The sequence below is a fragment of the Cheilinus undulatus genome, linkage group 5 (assembly GCF_018320785.1).
Source record: "Cheilinus undulatus linkage group 5, ASM1832078v1, whole genome shotgun sequence".
NCBI classification, from domain to species: Eukaryota; Metazoa; Chordata; class Actinopteri; order Labriformes; family Labridae; genus Cheilinus; species Cheilinus undulatus.
In genome coordinates this window covers 25,808,907-25,828,760 of record NC_054869.1, presented here as the reverse complement: position 1 = coordinate 25,828,760, position 19,854 = coordinate 25,808,907, and the positions used below count along the sequence as shown (strand labels likewise).

General features: G+C 37.5%; 1 protein-coding gene across 1 annotated transcript; it reads right to left on the bottom strand.

Annotated features, from left to right (window-relative positions):
• Positions 1-2,513: 2,513 nt before the first annotated feature.
• On the bottom strand, positions 2,514-19,711 carry fbp2 (fructose-1,6-bisphosphatase 2). The gene is made up of 7 exons (XM_041787659.1): positions 19,473-19,711; positions 16,855-17,017; positions 15,630-15,722; positions 14,478-14,618; positions 12,153-12,290; positions 6,204-6,323; positions 2,514-3,399 (listed from the first exon to the last, which is right to left on the bottom strand). Exons 1-7 carry the CDS (start codon positions 19,643-19,645, stop codon positions 3,214-3,216), a joined length of 1,014 nt encoding a protein of 337 aa, XP_041643593.1. The 5' UTR covers positions 19,646-19,711; the 3' UTR covers positions 2,514-3,213.
• Positions 19,712-19,854: the final 143 nt, after the last annotated feature.

Genomic DNA, 19,854 nt, shown 5'->3' with positions numbered 1-19,854 from the left:
AGTGACATCCTCAGATCAGTTATCGTAACAAAGACCAAAGAGTCCTGATACTAACATAGAGCAGCAAAATGTGTAATTTTTTTTTTAATCTTAAATGTTAAAGCATGAATCAAATATTGGAGATTCTGACTTCTGTTTGTTTGAAAAGGTCCATAGCTCAGTGTCCAAAACTCTACCAGAACAGATGTTATTAAAGGTAAATCTAAAACAATATAATAAAAACAATCAGTAATGAAGCCTTTTTATGAACAGTCAGAGGTGAATCATCCTCAAAATGGAAATACAAGTATGCATGTAGCTGTATTTTTAACATGGCACAATCATTTTATTATGTTTAAGGCTGGCAAAATTTAGAAACAAAAGAAATAGATCTTGTAGGACAAAACATTTAAAATTCAACTTTAGAAATTATGTAATGTAAATTACAATGTTACACAGTACTGTATATATTTTGGCTCTTTATTTTTGGCTGACCGCTGAGGTCAGCCCTACACATGGCAGTGTCTGTGTCTGACTAACTGAGTGAGTGATCATACTTTTAAAGCCCTACCATGACAGAGTTGTGTTTGCTTGTACTGAATGATACAGAGTTGCCCTATGGGCGAGGATTACTTGTGCTGAAAGCCCTCTAATGGCTGCCTCCACTGCTCTAAATACTCAGATATAGCTTTAGCATGGCCTCTGTTTCACCAGAACATTTCTGTATGACAATAAAAACAAATCTGTAAGCTTTTCATGTTGGGAAAGATGTTTTCACTCCTCTGCTGACCTGCTTTAGCATGACTATGTGATAGTTGAGGGGGCAAGGTAACTTGTTGTGGAAATGCTTCTGTATGCTGGCTGATCAAGGAGCGATTAGCTCTGAATTAGTCATAATGTGTATATAAATATTTTATTTTAGAATAAACCATTCCTTAACTGTTAGTGTTTTATTGTCAGTAGAAACTGTCTACCATTAAAGACTGATATCTGACCAAAAAAAAAAAAAAAAAAAATCTCCAGTTACACTATCAGTGAAGTCTGACACATGTCTCTGTAGTGTTTCATATATACACAGAGAAGATCTTTATTAAGAGGAGAGCCAGAGAGAGAGGACAGCACGTAGCTATGTACATTTAAAGTGTAAGTGAACCCCCGGCTCAGAGCTAACTCCGCCCACTTCCGTAATTCAAAAAATGTAAAGAAAGTGAACAGTTTGGATAGGAGAGGAGGGAGGGGAAAAGGACGGGGCTTTCCAGATGAGGCGGGTATGACAGTGATGTCCCCTTGTCAGAGAGAGAGACACAGACAGAGTCCCACAACACTGCTGCCTCGTAGCAATCTTTTAAAGTGGAGGAGTTCTCCCCTCTTGAGTCCCCCTGACGCAGGCTATAGTGTGGTGGTGGACCGTGGGGGTTCTGAGCACTACCTGTTCGGTCCATTGGCTCCAGCAGTGGTGTTACTAAAGCCAGAGCTCTCAGAGCCGAGTGCAGGTGCAGGGGAGGATGGTAGTGGTCTCTGAATGGTAAAGTCAGTTAGAGGCGGTAACGCTCTACCTTTTATATATAGTTTGCATCGGTAGAAATCTACAGATGGTCGGTTTCTAAATCACATAAGCCCCACCTTTTCAGAGAAGATTTTTCAAGGCAGATGTCCATTTGAGCTAATTAAAAGCCATAAAATTCAGATTTTTACCAGTTTGGTGCAAATTTTAGCTATAAAACCAACACTGATGTGTTTTATCATAGTTCAGTCAGATACCTCAGTGTACAGATGAAAAAAAATGTGAAAGTGTTCACTACCTCTTTAAGTAGCCACAATAAATTTGGCTCACAAAAAAACAACAATAATGATAAAATCACTCTGCCAGTCAGGCATTTCAACAGGCATCCCAGATAGTTGCGGTCAGCCGTATACTAGGTTTTAACCTAGTCTTGTTATCTGAAACATTAAAGACTTTGAAGTATATAATTTAGCATCATCTTTGAAAATTAGTCTATATTTTTTCTGTCATAGTTATAGTAGACAGAATTGTGGTTGTTTCTGCATATGAATATGTTTACTTCTGCTTTTTGAATATAAGATATTACCTTTTCAGAGAACTCGATGGTTTACTATAATTACTGAGTTTTAGTTCTTAAGTTAATCTTAACATGTCACTGAGGTCAGACAACCTGCTGAGTGACCCAAATCTCAGCATTAATAGTTCAGTGTTTTTACAGTAAAGCTGAGCAGGTTAAAGGTGTGCATGTGTTTGTGTTCAGCTAAATGTGTGTATGACCAAGTATGAGAAGACAGAAAGAGTTCACCTAGTTTCCACACACCATCTATTTTTTTACTTTCCTCTGGTGGTGTTGGAATTTGCAAATTGTTTTATTTTAATCTCCCAAAGTTAAAGGATATCTGCTTCAAACCTATGGCCTTTCTAAAGAGTTTTCTCACCAGTTGAAGATGTTACCTATAAATAAAAACACACATTTCTATGGAAAAATACCATATCTAGTCTTGAACAGTGAGCAGGAACAACACCGATGTCAAGTTGTCTAATTTATTTATTTATTTATGCTTTTAAAAGTTTTGGATTGTTGACAAGACAAACTTTAGCTAATCTTTAAGTCAATTTCCTGTGGGTTCCAACTGAAGTTTTTTTAATTAAAAAAATCATTTTATCCACTGTTACAGCATTTTATGAAATATATGCACAGGAAACTTGATTTTGATCAAATAAATGAAAAAGACTTAATTTAGAGGACAGTCTGTTTTTGGATACTTGTGCTTGACAAATGATGAAAAATCAAATGGAGAGAATAAAGCACGAAGAGAAGACACAAATAACGAGGAATCAAATAATGGAAATGAATCAAGGAGAAATAAAGATGACAGGGAGAGATGGAAAATTGCACTACACAGAGGAAGAAAATAAGGAACACAGAGAAGGAAAGCAGAAACAGAAGAATGAGTCTGAAGACTTACAATGAAAGAAGAAAAGTTAGGAGAAAACTAAAATGTTGTGATTAAGGGAATTAAAAAAATTTAAGATATATTTAAAAAAAACAAAATAGTGTATTTAAATATTTTTTGACTGAACTATGGATTCTAATTTTTTTTAAAAAGATTTACTGTCAACAACAATCTGAGAGCAGTAAGGGTCACATATGTTTTGTTTTCAAATAATCTTTATATCCATTTTTATTAAGTCCAAAAATACTTTCTTGCTACTGACATGAGCTAAGCCTACTGGTACTTCTGGACAAAGGACAGGTACTCATTGATATCGTCTGGGGATCCAACCACGAAGGGTACCCGCTGGTGGAGTGATTCAGGCTGAACGTCCAGTATCCTCTGGGTGCCAGTGGTAGCGAGGCCTCCTGCCTGCTCGATGAGGAAAGCGATGGGGTTGCACTCGTAAAGCAGCCGCAGCTTTGAAAAGAACATAAGAGACCATTATTACAATGTGTGTATTTCTGCAGACATACAGGTGCATCTCAAAAAATTAGAATAGCATGAAAAAATTAAATATTTTTGTCACTCTTTTCTGAAAGTGAAACCCATATATTGTATATACCTGTTGCACATAGAGTGAAATATTTCAAGCCTTTATTTCTTGAAATGTTGATGATTATGGCTTACAGATAAGAAAGCCTAAAATTCAGTATCTCAAAAAATTAGAATATTACAAAGGATCAATAAAAAAAGGATGTTTTACACAGAAATGTCAGGCTTCTGAAAAGTATGTTAATTTCTACGCCTTCAATATTCGGTTGGACCTCCTTTTGCATGAATTACTGCATCAGTGCAGTGTGGCATGGAGGCGATCAGCCTGTGGCACTGCTCAGGTGTAATGGAAGCCCAGGTTGCTTTGATAGCAGCCGTCAGGTCATCTGCATTGTTGGGTCTGGTTTCGCCCCAGCGTATGGGTCGGCGTCTGCTACTGCACGGTCCAGCATAGACCACGTACGGGGCTATGCTAATGTGTCATAAGCACAGTGGTGTAGTCATGCTAACAAAAGCTAACACGCTGCACGCCCCAGCGTATGCTTGGGCAATGTACGTCACGCCCCAGCGAAGAGGTTTCGCCCCAGCATAGAGGTCTCCAGCCGAACGCCCCAGCGTAGAGGTTTGCTTGAGGGCTGCAGCCAGACCCTCTTAAAAAAAAAACGTTACCGAAATTCTTTTATTCCTACCACTGTTAAAGTCTTAAATAAACAATAAATATTACCCCGAAAGCTACTGTTATCACTACTCCTATAAGGCATATTTGCACAAAGCACTCTAAGTTTATCTGTTTATCTTTTTATTCTGTCTAACTTAATTGCATATGCCACTTTGTAAACTGTTTTTAGGAATGTCGTGTTTTATATTTCATGTGTTTTTGGATGTATGTTGGACTACATGTTGAGCCATGCCGAAGGCAATTTTCAGTCAAATGACAGACAATAAAGTTTTCTGAATCTGAATCTGAATCTGAGAAAAAAATGGCAAATAAAAAAGGGAGAATAACTGAAATAAAGGGACAACAAAAATCAGAAATAATAAAAAGAATCAGAAAACAGGGAACAACTATAGGAAATGTAAAAGAAATCGAAAGGACCAAAAAACAAGAAGGAAAAGATAAAAAACTGGAAGAAAGAAAGTAGGAACGGGAAACTAAATAAATGAGGACATAATGAAAGGAATTCAAAGGAGGCAAAGAAAGCAAGAGGGAAAGAAAGAAGGAAGCACAAAAGGTCAACAATAGAAAGTCATAAAACAGATAAAACTAGGACAAGGAAAAGGGAAAATAAGGGCAGATATACACATCTACACATAGACTTCACACTCCTGCTGTTGTAATTAAAGATTGAACTTAAATCTCTTTCTCAAGCTTAAATATATAAAGCTCTTTTTTTTTAGAGATGTACATAAGAAGGGTATTTTTCGGAATAGATGGGACACAGACTTGAGCTGTCTGTAAGTAAAGGTGTAAGAAGTTTTTGTTTATCTTTACAGTCGTCCCTGAACTGTCTCTGAGCTTTATTTATCTCAGGAGCAGAAAAACAATCTCATGTTTCACTACTGCAGGATCCCCTGTTCAGTGTGTCAGTGATGAAACAAGAGTCAAAATCATTCATGAGGTTACAGGAGCAGGGGCCTTGTGCCTATTGGACTCAAAGTTTTTGCTATTTTGTGCCAGTTTCTAAGTCAGGTAATAAAAGGAGAATATATATATGACTGCTGCTGCTCTAACAGAGTATGAAATGATCTGCTTGTTTTCTGAAAGCTACAGCCTGGCTCAGGGATGAAGCGGGTCAGGTCAGTTGTAGTGATGGGCAAAGTTAGAAATAACTTAAGAATTATGGAGGAAGGGCTCACTTTATTTTAGTGGGCTGATATGCTGAAATTATTTACAAATTACTTGAAAAAAATTTTAAGGAATGTATTCAGAAATTACCTAAAAATTACATGGGAATTATTGGGAAGGACGTACTTTAATGTGGTGAGCTGATATACAAAAATTACCAAGAAATTGAGTGGGAAAAATTAAAAAAGTCTTTAACAAATAATGAATGTAGGTATTCAGAATTACATAAGATTACTTCAAAATAATTCAGGAAGGACTCACTTTAATTTAGTGGGCCAAAATAAAGAAATTACCTAATTTATTTGTTATGTTTAATAATCATGATCTTGATATCTATCAAAGCAATCTTAATTTTGACTTTTGCCATAATTGAGCAGCCCTAGTCAGTTATAATTAATGAGCCAATGGCACCTTTCTACATCTAACATTCTGGTAAACTGGTAGGAGTATCTAGTTTAGAATATAGAATAATTAGAAATACAACATCACACTTCCATTGAGCAGAACTTTGCAGTGATTTTAGCCTCTGTTTCTCCCCATACAGAATAACTTATCCCTCCAAGCATCAAGTGAACACTACTGGGGCCACACAAGTACTTCTGGATGTTGCATTAAGCTGCTGAAAAATAGCTTGGTCTGGGGAAAGTCAGAATATGCTAAGTGACTGTACCACAGCAAATCTTAATTAATGCTAAAGTCACAGATGAGGCAATAGATCATGTCCACATTTTATATTTTTAAGTTTAAAGTTTTTTGCAAGGTGTTTTAAGTTAGAAGGCTAAATGTCCCTGTGGTCAGTGACATCAATACAAAATGCTCAGTGTTTATGATCTGATAGTGGAGATTCTTCAGGGAACTGAGCATCACGGGGATAATAGGCTACCTTTCCCTTAGGACTTTTCTCATTGGCAGGGTACATGAAGATCCCTCCATAGGCGATGGTGCGGTGCACATCTGACACCATGGAGCCCACGTACCGGGCTCCGTATGGAGAGCTGCCATCCTGCAGGAGAAAAGTATATATTATAATTAAAAGAGCCTGGAGTAAGTAACACTATCTGATTAATTCTTATGCATGAAGTTGACAAAAAACCCTCACAGGAGCAAAGTTTGTATGCATAACAAACAATGATCTTTTATGAATTTCTACTGCAGGTCTAAATGTTAATTTCTTCTTCACACAGCAGAGCTTATTTCTTAATGGTGATTAAAAACATATGCAGTGAAAGCCTTTGGGTAATCTAGATGTTTGTTTTTATTTTTGTGAATTCATAAACCTACATGATAAGTTGTCAACTGTCCGTAGATCTCTATACAAACACACAAAAACATATTTAAACATATTTGATAAAAGACAAATAACCATCTGACTTTTAAGTTTTATTTTGTAGTTAAATGATATTATGGACAAGCCCAATACTGTGTTTTATTTACTCAGCCAGATGTGTGTTGTCTCCACCTTGCTCCTATGATTTCCACCCAGCTTGATTCAGGTGGTAAACACACCTGGTTATCTAATATGGGGTGTGTTTAAAAGCCCCTGAAGCATTTTCATGAACAAATAACATAGCTGATACTTCTGATACTAAATCTCTTACATAACTACGAGTAAACTCCACAGTGGCTCATGTTGTCTACAAAACATAAATGGTGTTTTTTTTCCTCAATCATGTCATCCTAAACATTTTTGTTTAAAATTGAGAAATTATATGGCTTATGGGAGTAGTGGAGGACATTATGCTTGCATTTACATAGAAACTAAAGCATGTCCAAAATCGAATTCAAACCATTATTTATTCTTGAAAGGACATTGAGGTTTCCCTCATTTCCTGTGGCATCAAGATTACGAGCACATTAAAACCACAGCACAATAAAACAAAGCATACAGAAACAATCATTTAGAGCAATAACACATAGTCAGTCACAAAGACAGATGAACTGAAATAAAGTAAAACAGTTGCAATGTGAAACAAAGTGGCTAGAAATCAAAGACTGCTGCTCCATATAGGCTTATAAAGGGGCAGGGGGATCCCAGAACAGACACACCGCCAAATATAAATAACAGCAATGACAGCAAATCAATAACTGCTAATATAGAGAAAAATTATAACTGCAAACCATGCGTGGTTCTGACTAAACAAAATAAAGGAAAGCTGGATTTGTCACGACTTTGTGACAGGAGTGTTTACATGGTATTTAAATGTTAAGTCCTCATCAATCTGCATGCCAAGGTATCCGTATTCAGGACTCTTTCAATCCTAGGGCCATTTACAGTTTCATAATTTTCATTTCAATGTTTCTGGCTCTCGAGAACAGCATGAACTTTGTTTTACTTAAATATGTTTATGATTAAAAAGAGTTGCAAATTGTTGATAGTAAGCTGTAAGGAGTCAGCAATACAATAGACAATGGCATCATCGGCATGCCATTAATACAGATAGAAAAGAGCACATGGCCCAGAATGGAACCTTGTGGCACGCCCCTATTAATCAAAAAGAAATCCGATTTGGTCTCACCTGATTTGATACACTAATCATTTTCTACATTTTTCCCTGAAAATGAGTTCCTGTTTTTTCTCTTGAGCTCTTGACTGATTCACCTTTTATTCTCAGAGTTGTAAATCACAAAACAAATAAAACTAGTCTTCAATGACCTCACTAGTGTCAATATGGCCTATCACAGTGGCCAGTCCAGTGTTTAGGTGTTCTACATGGCCAGAAAATCCTCCTGTTATCAGCAGAAAACAAGTCTTGCTATCTCAGGATAAGAGACACCGTAAACAGATCCATTATAAAAGCAAAAAAAAAAAAAAATAGTTGTTATTCTTAAATAAGAAAAAACAAGAAACAAATGAAACTTTAATCAATGATGATTTTTTTTCTGTAGTTTTCTTCTTACATTTGCAAAAACTTCTCCTACTCTGCATGAACATGCTTATGCTTCTTTTAAGGCATCTAAGTAAACTTTTAAAGGAACCTTTGGAGCATTATTTCTTGGTCTAAGTTATTTTGTTTTTATTACCTTTTTGATATGACTTTCTACTTTGGTAAAAGAAGTATAAAACTAAGTAAAGCAATGGCAGAAGAATTAGTTAGCCAGCAGAGATTTTTTCTAAGCTAATCTGGAACCTAGAATGAGAATACACTAAGTTTAATTTGTTGTCCTGTGTATTAATAGTACATGTCAGTTATAAGAGGTGATTTGAGCAAGCCTGCAGACGGTGATTGTAAGTTGCAGCCACAGCAGATCTGCTTCGTTCAGAGATCATGGGTTGTTTTTGACCTGACGCTGAGGAAAACCTCAACAACAAACAACAGAGAGGTCAAAGTCTACCTGCAGCAGCTCCAACATACATGAAGGACTTGCTGTGTTTATGTCACTCAGTGAAGACGGGTTAACACATGGACTTTCAGGGTACAAAGAGTCATATATACAAATTGACAAGTGCATCCTTTGTGTGAAGAGCTGCTTTCATTTCGCTTCATTTACTGATTTAACTCATGAATGTTCAACGCTCTGAAGTGCCTCAACAAACAAAACTGTCCTGAAGTTGAGTGTTACCCTGAAGTGAGCTTCGTGTTCAGACGGGCACAACGTGATGCAGAGTCATGTGCTTGCTGAGTCACAGCCCAGTCGTCATGAAGGAGTGGTATGCGTGTGTGTGGAGTATTTCCCAAAAACAGACCCGCCCTCTCTATGAAGCTCTGACAAATACTCTGACAGCACATTCAGCTGGCAGCACTTCAGATGACATGAACTTCCTAAAATCAAAGAAAAGAAACTGAAAAGGAAAGACAGTGTGGGAAAGTCTCAAAAGAAAAAGTGCAGGAAAATGTTCTTTCATAAAACAGCAAGAGTCAAATCATCAAAGTCTGTCTCTAAACTGAATATTTAATGATCACTACTTCTCTTTTATCTTATTTTGAATTAATGTTGCACATGTACATGGAATAAGAAAATAACAATCATAAAGCCTATATTCAGATTTATAAGCCAAGCTCATTCTGTCTTTAAAGCTGATCAAAACAAGGAGCCAAAAGCAAACCTTTTGTTTGAACAGGTGACGTGCTCACCATCTCATAGCACACCTGGATCACAAAGAGCAAAGCTGTTAACACCTAGGTCTAAAAAATAAAGGATCTCACTTTTACACCACATTAAAACCTTCCTGTCAGTCAGTAAAACAACATCTGCATTCCAGTTCAACCTTGTGAGACAAGTTTCTAACATTTCACAACACTGCCTGTGTGACAGTAAGAGTGAGGGTACTGCTGCTTTCTGCTGGGTCATGATGGTTAAAGGAAGTGTTTTATGTTGATGATGAGTTGTTCAGCTAACTTAAGTTCTTTTTTTTTACTGGTAGAAGATTTCATGCATGATGCACAGCAGGACAGCTTCCGTTTTCTAAAATTGATCCATGCAAAGTGTACAGAGGCCTTTAAGATGTTTGAAAGATTTGATTTGGGGTTTTGTGCCTTTATTCAGACAGGACAGTGGATAAAGTCAAAAATCAGGGAGCAGCAGGGGTGCGCCGGTAGTTGAGTGGTTAAGGCGCGCCGTGTACACAGGCTACCTGGGTTTGAATCAGGCCTGTGTGGAGATGACTTTTGGGAAATGCACCAAGAGGCCAGATTTGACCCAAGGCATCTGTTGTGGACAACAGCCTCTGTAAATGGGATGCATGGACATGGATTTTTTTTAAAGGTTGGATTCAAATCAGTCACTAAGAGCTTGTTCAGGTTCTGGTCCATTGTGAACTGTCAGGCCATGGCATCAGTTCCTCATTCCAGCCACCATTTCTCTCTAACATTCCTTATAACCAGACCCCATGTCCACTCACTTAGCTAGGGTTCATTACTCATTTTTTAAGACCTGTTACTGTTGAGCATTATGCATGGAAGTTGAGCACATCTTTGAGAAAAAATAACTAAGCCTAATAACCTGAAAAAAAAATCTCAAAGCAACATTTTGCCTTGCATGACAGGTACCGTAAATATTGGTCATGTTGACATGTTTTTGTTTATTTTTAAAGATTAATTTTTGTGCTTTTTACACTGTCATTGATAGAGATAGGACTGTGGATAGCATCATAAACAGGGGTTAGAGAGTGGGGAATGGTATGCATGAAAAGAGCCACAGGCTGACATTGAAACTGCCCCGTCTATGTACATCAGACCTAACTGCTAATATATGCCCTGTAATGTTGATATTATCTGCAGGGAGAGCTGCAGCAGACTTGATGTGTTTTACTTGTTCACTATAGACAGTGTTAGTGTTTGAGAGTTCAAGCTGCCAAAATAACATTTTATATCTGTGATTGAGTTAGCAGCGAGTGACAAAAACAAACATTAGTCTATGCTCAGGATAAACATAGGCCATGTTTTGCCATGTTCCAGTTAAAGCATTTGGAAAGAGAAGAAATGCTTGATAATGTTTCTCTAAAATCAAAAGGTTTTAAGCTGTTTTTTCATACAGGCAGATTTTTAACTCAAACTACAGCATGAAATATTCATTGTCATTCCATTTTTAATAAATGTAGGGGCTTATATGTCATATCAAATGTAAAATTTAATGTTATAAAGTTCATGCCATTAGCATGAATGCAACGAAGTTAGTAAGCTAGCTAATTTGTGCATTCATTTTTTCAAATGCAGTAATCACAAACTCCCTTTCAGCACTCTTTGGTTAAGCCACTGCAAAAATAACAGCACCACTGCTCTTAATGTCTAATTCATTTAAAAATAACTTCACAGACAGCTCAGTGGACAAGCCAAACGCCATCTGCACCTTGTCAAACTAAACATTTGCCTTTAACTTTCCTTTTAGTTCTTTTTCAATCCATAACAGGTTCCTTTTTCTGTGATTAAGTTAATGCCATAATACTCACTCTACCCAAAGTTCTTTATTTTCTTTCAAAATTAAATCAGGCCTGTATCCAAACAGAAAGTCAATTACACTTAGTTTAAGGAGGATTATTCACAGTTAACTATACAAATGCTGATATGAACTGCAGTTAGAATTTGTAATCATTTGACAGCCCTGATTAAAACCTCAAAAAGCTTCAGAGATGCACTGTCAGGACAATATTTCCTAAAAGTGTGACTTTGAGGAAAGCTATCCCCAATTAGACGGATGCTGATTACCAAACTAACTTTGCAGTTGTGTTCGGGTGTGTGCCAGAGAAGTGCTGAGTGTGCACGAGTATTCATGTGGATCAGAGTTTCCAGATGACAAACTGCAGTTTCCTGAGGAACATGATGTTTCCTGCAGTGAGTGTCGCCATCCTGCAGCTCAGCTGACCGACCTGTCTCACTGAACATCACACCAGACTGACCGCTAATCACATGATGCTCTGCCTGTGGTACCTGTTTGCATGATTTTTCTCCTCTTTAAACTTTTAAACTCCAGTTATAGTGTTATAACATCACTAAATCGACGTTGAAATACTAGTTACCTTGCAATCAAACACCATCTTTAAGCTGAAGCAAACCTTATTCTAACCCATTTTTTGTTTAAAGAGAATCTTTAAAGGTAAATTAATTCTTGTAAAAAATGTAAATGTAAAAAAACTTTTTTGTGCTGCACACCAAAAGTCTAAATGTAGACTCCCTGAACCAGAGCAAATGCTTGGTCAGGATTCACGTGATGAGGCTGAGACGCCGCTGATGTTTGAAATCTGGCCTCAGGACAAAGGAGTTCAGCATCGGCATGTCAGCAGATAGACAGGATACAATACTCACTTCTGTCACAGCACTGAAGGAATCAGATTCAAAGCAACAAAGAGAAAAAAAGCAGATTCATGTTTGTGTTTCACTTTGCAATATAAACTCACCTCAGGGTACTTCTTATGTTTGAGGTACTCGTTGATGGAGGGGTGGAAATACTTGGCGTAGCCTTCGTTCAAACTGTAGATCTTTCCTTTTGGCTTTATCTTCACATTCCTCTCAGTCAGAAGGAACTCTCCAATAGCCTGAAGAACACAAAGGTAATGTTTATGTAGTGAAAATCTGCACCAGAGCACATCAGACACTGGGTTTATCTAAACCAGTGGTTCTTCACTGGCAGGGCAGGGCCTAAAAATGGGTTGCAGAGCTTTTTATAGTGAGCCTTGAATGTGTGCCACAAAAAAATGTCGTAAAGTCTAAGATGTACAAAAGCCCTTTGTAGACATACATCCCTGTATTTTATTTTGCCATGATTCAAATAAATTTCTTCAGGTCTTTGTTGATTAAATTAAACTGGATTTCCATGATGTGTTACTTTTTTTTTAGGTCTCTAGAAAACCAAAATGTACATGTTACTGTGGGAAACAAAGGAAAATAAAACATTTGCATGCATTTCCTCCCAGGGCTTCTGTAAAAATGCCCTTTTTAAAATATTTCTTTTGTTCTGTCTCTTTGTTCAGTCTTATTTTTTTCATCTTGGGTCCAAACAGCTACATATTTCATTAAATAACTTTAAATGGTTAAAAACGTCAAAAATCAGGCCAGGATTTAGGAGGAGGTGGTGTTAGATCCTGAGGCTCAATAAACTGAGAAACATTGATATAAACAATTTATGTTTATAATCTTGATTCATAAATTAGATTTTCTCACAGGAGAATTTGATACATACTGTAGATACTTAAACATACACAACTTACTATGTGCAACAACAACAACAACAAAATTCTCTGGAAAAAGCCCACAAATATGCAGTCTTGGAAATAAGGGTTTGGAGGGCCTTGAACATAACTTTACAAAGTAATATGTCTAGACATTACTGGAAAGACTTAGGAGTGCAGATCAAATATTTTTATTGTAAGGCCTTGAAATCTCTTGCAGTCGGTGAAAGTTATGAGTGAAAACAGCACAACTCAAGAGCAGGCTTGCTCCCAAGTTTCTGGATGAACAACAAGAAGATTACTTATGGTAGCATGTTCTGAAGCTTTTCATCCTATTATAACTAAAGCAGCTTTCTAAGGACAAATTCCAAATGATCAAATGCGTTCCTAGTAGATTTTTTTGAGTGTGTGTAGATGTAAACATGTTAAAAAAAACATGCAGTATATAATTCATCTCTGTATGAGAGTAAAAGGATCTACAAGTGTTTTAATTGAAACAACCAAACTGGAAAAAAAGATGTGCTTATCAATTAGTGTAATCAGTGATGAGTTTTTTTGTCTTTCCAGTCTTGAAGACCTTTGAACAATGTGATTTTTATGATGGATTTCATAGGATTTCTCTGAGGAAGTGAAGGTCATGTTTTCTTTCTTCAAAATAAAATGTGTGTCCACGGTCCTCTATACCTCTGATTTTATCACAGAGAAGAGCAGCATTAAGAAATCATTGACAGGATAATATGTGTTTACTTAGAATTAAAGTTATAGAGCAGTAAAAGAGACAATAAAGTTTTATAGAGAAGGAAATTAAAAGAAACTTACAGCAGAGGATATTTGACTGTCAGAATGTTTATTTCCTTCTTTCCCAGCTAGCATCTCTTCTTATCACCTTTTACTTCAATCTTTTGATGAGATTAATGTTCATTTTTGATCGATCTAATCAGCAATGAACACATCTTTGCTATCTTGGTGAATCTTAACAGTTAATTTTGATTAATATTAATGAATTATTTCAATGGAATATATCAATACATTCAAATGAATAAATACTATCATTTCTGAGTTTATGAATAAGTGAAGTTTAAAAACTGTTGGTGGATTTCACCATCACAGCATCCCTGCAGGTGGATTCAGGGGCAGCTCAGTGCTGTACCCAACACAGAGGGGACAAACTGTGAGCCTAAATCGTTTGGAACAAGTGCTGGGGTGGGTTGGAAAACACAATCCCTTTAGATTAGGCAAGAGAAGCAGGGGAATCTGTTTCCATCCAGAAGATATGACTTTGTCGTCAGTGAATTCAGAGCATATCTTTATACATTTTTGATACATTTTATATTTTTGGTAAATGTCTTATCTCATACGTAAGATGTTTTAGCTTGTAATGTCTAATTTTGTTAAAAGTCCCGTCTTTTGGCATTCAGTGTTATAAATGTTCTGTTGTAAACTCTGTAATGCACTTTGACTTACTTTATGTGTGAACGTTGATAATAATTAGTGATCGGTCGTGAATGGTGGTTATGTATGAATGTTAAAAGGCCCTGAGTGCAAGGTACTCACAGGGTCCAACATGAAGAAGTTAAGGCCAGCGCCAGTGCTTAGAGCGACCAGTGTAGCACTGCCGTACAGAGCGTAGCCCGCACACACTATGTTGTTTCCAGCCTGTAGGGCGTCTTTATCTGTGGGCTCCCCCTCTGTAACCTGAAACACCCCGGAGAGAGAAAAGCCAACAGAGAGGGATACATGACAAAGAGTAGTGCAGTTCCCCTGACACCGTTAAACTAAGAGAGTCTGTTTAAAGGACAAACATTGAACCTTCAACACAACAAGAGAAGGTGCTGAATGGGACCAACCTGAGCAGTAGCCAGGTGATAACAATTTAGTGAATTTTTATGTTTTTTTTAGACAAAATCAAGAAAATGTATGTTTTACCAGAGCTCCATTAAAAAGGAAATATAGGGAGTGTGAAAGTGTAAGTACAGTATGTTTTACAGGGAGTTTTTAGTATATTTTACAGGGAGTTTTTGTTTTCAAGCTGTAACCTAAAGTGATATTTACAAGGAAAAAAAATGTTGCATAAGAGCAATCCGTAGAAACACAATGGAACAGATCCTCACAGTACACATCAATATTCAACCTCAGCCAGCAATTTAGTGCTTCATTTGATCCTGTAGTAAATGCACTGCAAACTCAGCATTAACAAAGGATTTTCTAAGAGGTAGCTTGTTTGCCAAGTATGACAGAACTGCATTTCTTGCATTGTTCTTGTGATTAAGTAACTCCCTCTGCCTCCAAAAACAGAATTAATCTGGACTGCAATGCCCCCTTGTGTCCATGCAGTGCCTGTAAAATTTAAAATAAACATCTTCAAATGATATCAAACCATTCTAAAACCCACATGATCAGGATTCTTAAGATGTTTAGAATGAAGGACCATCATATTCCTTTGAAAATTAGCACAAATTCTGCATTGATTTAATTTTACCTTTTGTTTAAAAATATTTCTGCAGCCACAGAGTTTTTAAAAGTATAACCTCACATACTAGGTGTTCAAACTAAAGAGACAAATAACTGCACCACTTGATATTTTATAATATCTAAATGAATAAAAACATGCGTTTAGTTTTTTTAAATAACAGCCTATTGTTTGACCTAACAATGGAGAATATTAACACACTGTGATATTAGAACATTCACCTGTAACAAACTCACCCGTTTGTAGATGGCAAATATGGTGCCAATTGAGGCCAAGCAGTCGATGTTACTAGAGCCGTCCAGAGGGTCGAAGCAGACTACGTACTTTCCCTGAGGGGGAAAAAGATCAGGCAAAGATTTTGTTCAGAATAATAAAAAAGACAATAAAGACACTAACAAATGTATTAAAATATACTTAGATTTCATTCAGCTCTTAAATAAAAACCCTCTTTCTATCAACAAGGGTGGAAGTTTTTATAGATCTTTATTTTCCCACATTTTTTTCACCCTTTTTCTCAATTAATAAATCATTGTCATTACTAACAGTGCTAGCAGACTGATAAGAGGACACTCAAAATGAGTTGTTGATCTTTTAATACTTCAATAAACTTCTTTAGAAATCACTTCTGAATGATTTATGAGTCGTCCTATTCGATACTGCCGGGGGTTTCAGTCACAATATAATATTCATTCAGTAGATTAAAAAAAAGACAGTGTGGTCACATATCAGGACAGCAGGGGGGAAAGTGGAGATGTAGCACCCTCTAGTGTCTTCCTAGATGATAAATGTCTTCCTATAGATATGTGATGCAGAGCACTAATGGTTTACCAGAAAACATGATTAAGTGCATGGAGAAAACCCTTTTAAATAAAGAAAACATGATGCAGTATAAAAGTATATATAGCCTGTCCTCAGAGGATTTGAAGTTGTTACTGTATAGGGCAGCTCACTAAAAATAACCAATGTTATGAATGAAAAGTGTTCATGACAGAAGCCTACAGCCTTCAGATAAGCAACTGAAAAGACATGTCTGATGAAATATAGTGGGATAACAACTCATGTGGTGTAAATGCTAATTAGTCATATTTTCATAATGTTAAGCTCTTTGCAAAGTTGAAGAGGATGGCTCCAGATGTAGAAGTTAGAGGACAAGGAATCTCAAACTGATACAAATAAATGTGTATAGGCTGAAGTATTTTTAAGGACTGGGAATAAAGATTGATTCTTGCATTCTGTTAACTCCTATACTGATTGTTTTTATTGCATAAACTCATACAAAGTAGAAAAAATATGGAAGTAATTCAGCCTTTAGAAGCCAAAAGTATCAAAGGTAAGTACTAAAACATTTGCTTTCAACAATTAACCTCTGTGGGCTTTTCTTATTCTATATTTTGGCCTAAAACCTAGTAATTATCTCCATGCTGCATAGTTGTTTTCTTCAGACTAGTTTTCACTGCTCACCCTTTTATCTTTGGGCGTGATGATGAGCTCCTTGTTCTCCTCAGACACCATGCAGCAGGTGCCGTAGGATGCCTGCAGCATGTTGATAACCAGGTCGTTAGACAGCACGTCCAGCTTCTTCACATCATCCCCCGTCACATTCACAGAGCCTGCCAAGCCCTGTCTGAGTGGACAAAACAATCAGCAGCCAGGATTTAGTTTCACACTAATGAGAACTTGAAGATGTTAAGACAAAGTGTTTCAGGTGAAATCCTTTAAGCTAAGAGGACACAAAAAGACAAGAAAGTGATTATAGTTGTCTCTGGACCAGCATTTAGTCAAGCTGTTAGCATCATTTATCCTCATTTGGTTCCAAACAATGCTGATTTGTGTTTGGTTATGTAACCTCAATGTGAGCGAGATTCTCTGAATAGTGATTTGTTCTTTGGCAGTTGGCTTAGTTTCAGCAACACTTTATCATATGGCGCAACATTACTCATCAACACTTTGTTTGCAAGCCCCTCTTTTAGCAGTTGTAGGCTTTGAGTTCATATCACTGACAGGCTTTTAACAATGTTGCCAACAGAACTTGGCAGTTTATGAATCAGCCAAACCTTCAGCATTTACAGCTGTGTATTTCATATTAATACAGCTGTATTGCTACTACAAAAACAAAGTCATCTAACATTGACAGAGACTATTGGATATTCCACAGTCAACTGAAAAAAATAGAAAGTGGAGGCGTTTAGGAACACTAGCAACTCAGCCACAAAACAGAAAAACACGTAAATTCCCAGAGTGGGGTCAACCACTGCTCGAGTGCACGGTGCATGAAAGTCACCGAAGCTCTGCTGATTCCATATCTGAAGAGTTCTGAACTTCCACTGACATTAATGTAAACACTAAAACTGAGCAGCAGGAGATACATGGAATGGGTTTTCATGACCGAGCAGCTGCATGCAAGCCTCACATCACAGAGTCCAATGCCAAGTGTCGAATGGAGAGGTTTAAAGCACATCGACTCTAGACTGTGAAGGAGAGGAAGCATGTTCTGTGGAGTGATGCTTTTCAATTAGGCAGCCAGATGGGTGGGTCAGGGTTTGGTGGATGCTGGGAAAACATTACCTGCCTGACTGCACTGTGCCAAAGTTTGGTGAGGAGGGATAATGTATAGGCCTGTTTCTTACGGTTTGGGCTTGGCCCCTTATCTCCAGTGAAGGGAAATCTTAATGCTTCAGTATACCAAGACATTTTGGACAATGTTTTGCTTCCAACTTTGAGGCAACAGTTTGAGTAAAACCCTTTTCTATTCCATCATGACAGTGCCCTACTGCACAAAGAAAGGACTATAAAGACATGGTTAGATGAGTTTCTGGGCACAAATTCCTACAGAAACCCTCAACAATCTCGTAGAAAGCCTTCCAAGAAGAGTAGACGCTGTTATACCTGCATGGGGGGGGGGCAACTCCATATTGAAGTACATTCATTGAATACAATGCCATTACGATCTCTGTTGGTGTAAAAGTCAAATATGTGTGTTCATCTATTAAGCGTCTTTTCATACTGTAAGTTTACTTGGCATATAATATTTGCATAAGAGTTCAAACGCAATTCTCAGACTTTGAAAATGTGTTGTTAGTTCTTTCACTAGTAAATAGAAAACACTTCCACCATGATGGCTTCTCTCCAGTGTCAACTCTCCAAACAAAACCTCACCATTGTAACACTTTAAACAAATGAAAAAATAGTGTGCAATCTCAAGTCTACAATTTTATCTCGAGCTTAAACACAGGGAAAAAAACTGCACAATCTTTTATCAATTCCTGATTAGAGTGTGTTGAAATGGACATAAATCAAACACAGCTGCATGACTTCTTGGCTGTACTGTGTGGTCAATCATATCAGAACAACCTGTCACTGTACTGCTACAAAAGTTGTGTTGAAATCATGAAAAAAAAAACCTCAAAATCCTTTATTTTCAGACCAACTCAAATCTTTGAGCACTCCTGGCCCTAAAAATTGACATACTGCAGAAGTGAATCACAATGTGAAACAACCACCACGAGGGAGCTTTTAATGGCTGCTGTTCTGCAGCTGACCTTGAACTCTGACTTTTCCATAGAGAAGAAGCACAAGTCTTCAATTAAGTATCATTACACTGAATATGAGATGCAGTTTTGCACATTAACCTTTGTTTAACCCCAGAGGGCTGTAATCTTATCTAGCCAGTAATGTCAGGGTGCATTTACAGTGTACATATATGCCGATCTGCCATAACATTCTGACCATCTTTGCAATCTTATACAACAGATCTATCATAGAATCTACTTTTATGAAGCTTTGGCATCTTCAGTTTTACTGACATGATCAAAAAAGTGATAAGTTTTATTTTAAAAATATCACTGAAATCACAGTGGTTGGTGGCTGTGCTCTGAAGTGTACTATATTTGAAATGTTTCTAGTGCTTTGCCTCTACCAACGTACATAAGAGGAGAGCAAAACAGGAACATCTCTTAATATAATGCACTGAAGCTCACAGAAGAAGTGTTGTGTTGGATTGTGTTAGTGGTCATAATGTTTAGGCTGGCTGGTGTATTCAGTGGTCTCCAGAGACCTCACATTCGTGCATCAGTACTTACAGATGAGCCAGGCCTGCCTTACGCACAGCAGAGGAGATGGCTTTGATGGCAGTCAGCATGGCATTGATGAGCTGTGTCAGCTCACCGGTCGCCCCCTTGGCCTGGCGACCGGTCTCGATGACGAACCTGGTCAGGGTCCATACATCCGTGTCAAACGCCGACTGGTCCGACATGCTGGGTTCTGGTCCTTGTATCCCGGAGGGGTGCAGGGCAGACAGCAAGTGAGCGACCTCATTACCAGCCAAGTCCTTTTCATACCCAGAGCCATGACGGCAAGCCAGGGGATCTATTTGTGTGTGCAGTGGAGTGGAAGACAGTATGTGTGTGTGGAGATGGGTGAGGGGGTGTCATGTGTCGGCTGTGGAGAGACACTGACACAGTT

What these genes read in the sequence shown, in the direction of transcription:
- fbp2 (XM_041787659.1), bottom strand. Translation starts at nt 19,645, where the DNA reads ATGTCGGACCAGTCGGCGTTTGACACGGATGTATGGACCCTGACCAGG. An exon ending in AAGGCAGGCCTGGCTCATCT is followed by an intron (nt 17,018 to 19,472) that starts GTAAGTACTGAT and finishes TTGTCCACTCAG; the next exon opens with ACAGGGCTTGGCAGGCTCTG. An exon ending in TCACGCCCAAAGATAAAAGG is followed by an intron (nt 15,723 to 16,854) that starts GTGAGCAGTGAA and finishes TTTCCCCCTCAG; the next exon opens with GGAAAGTACGTAGTCTGCTT.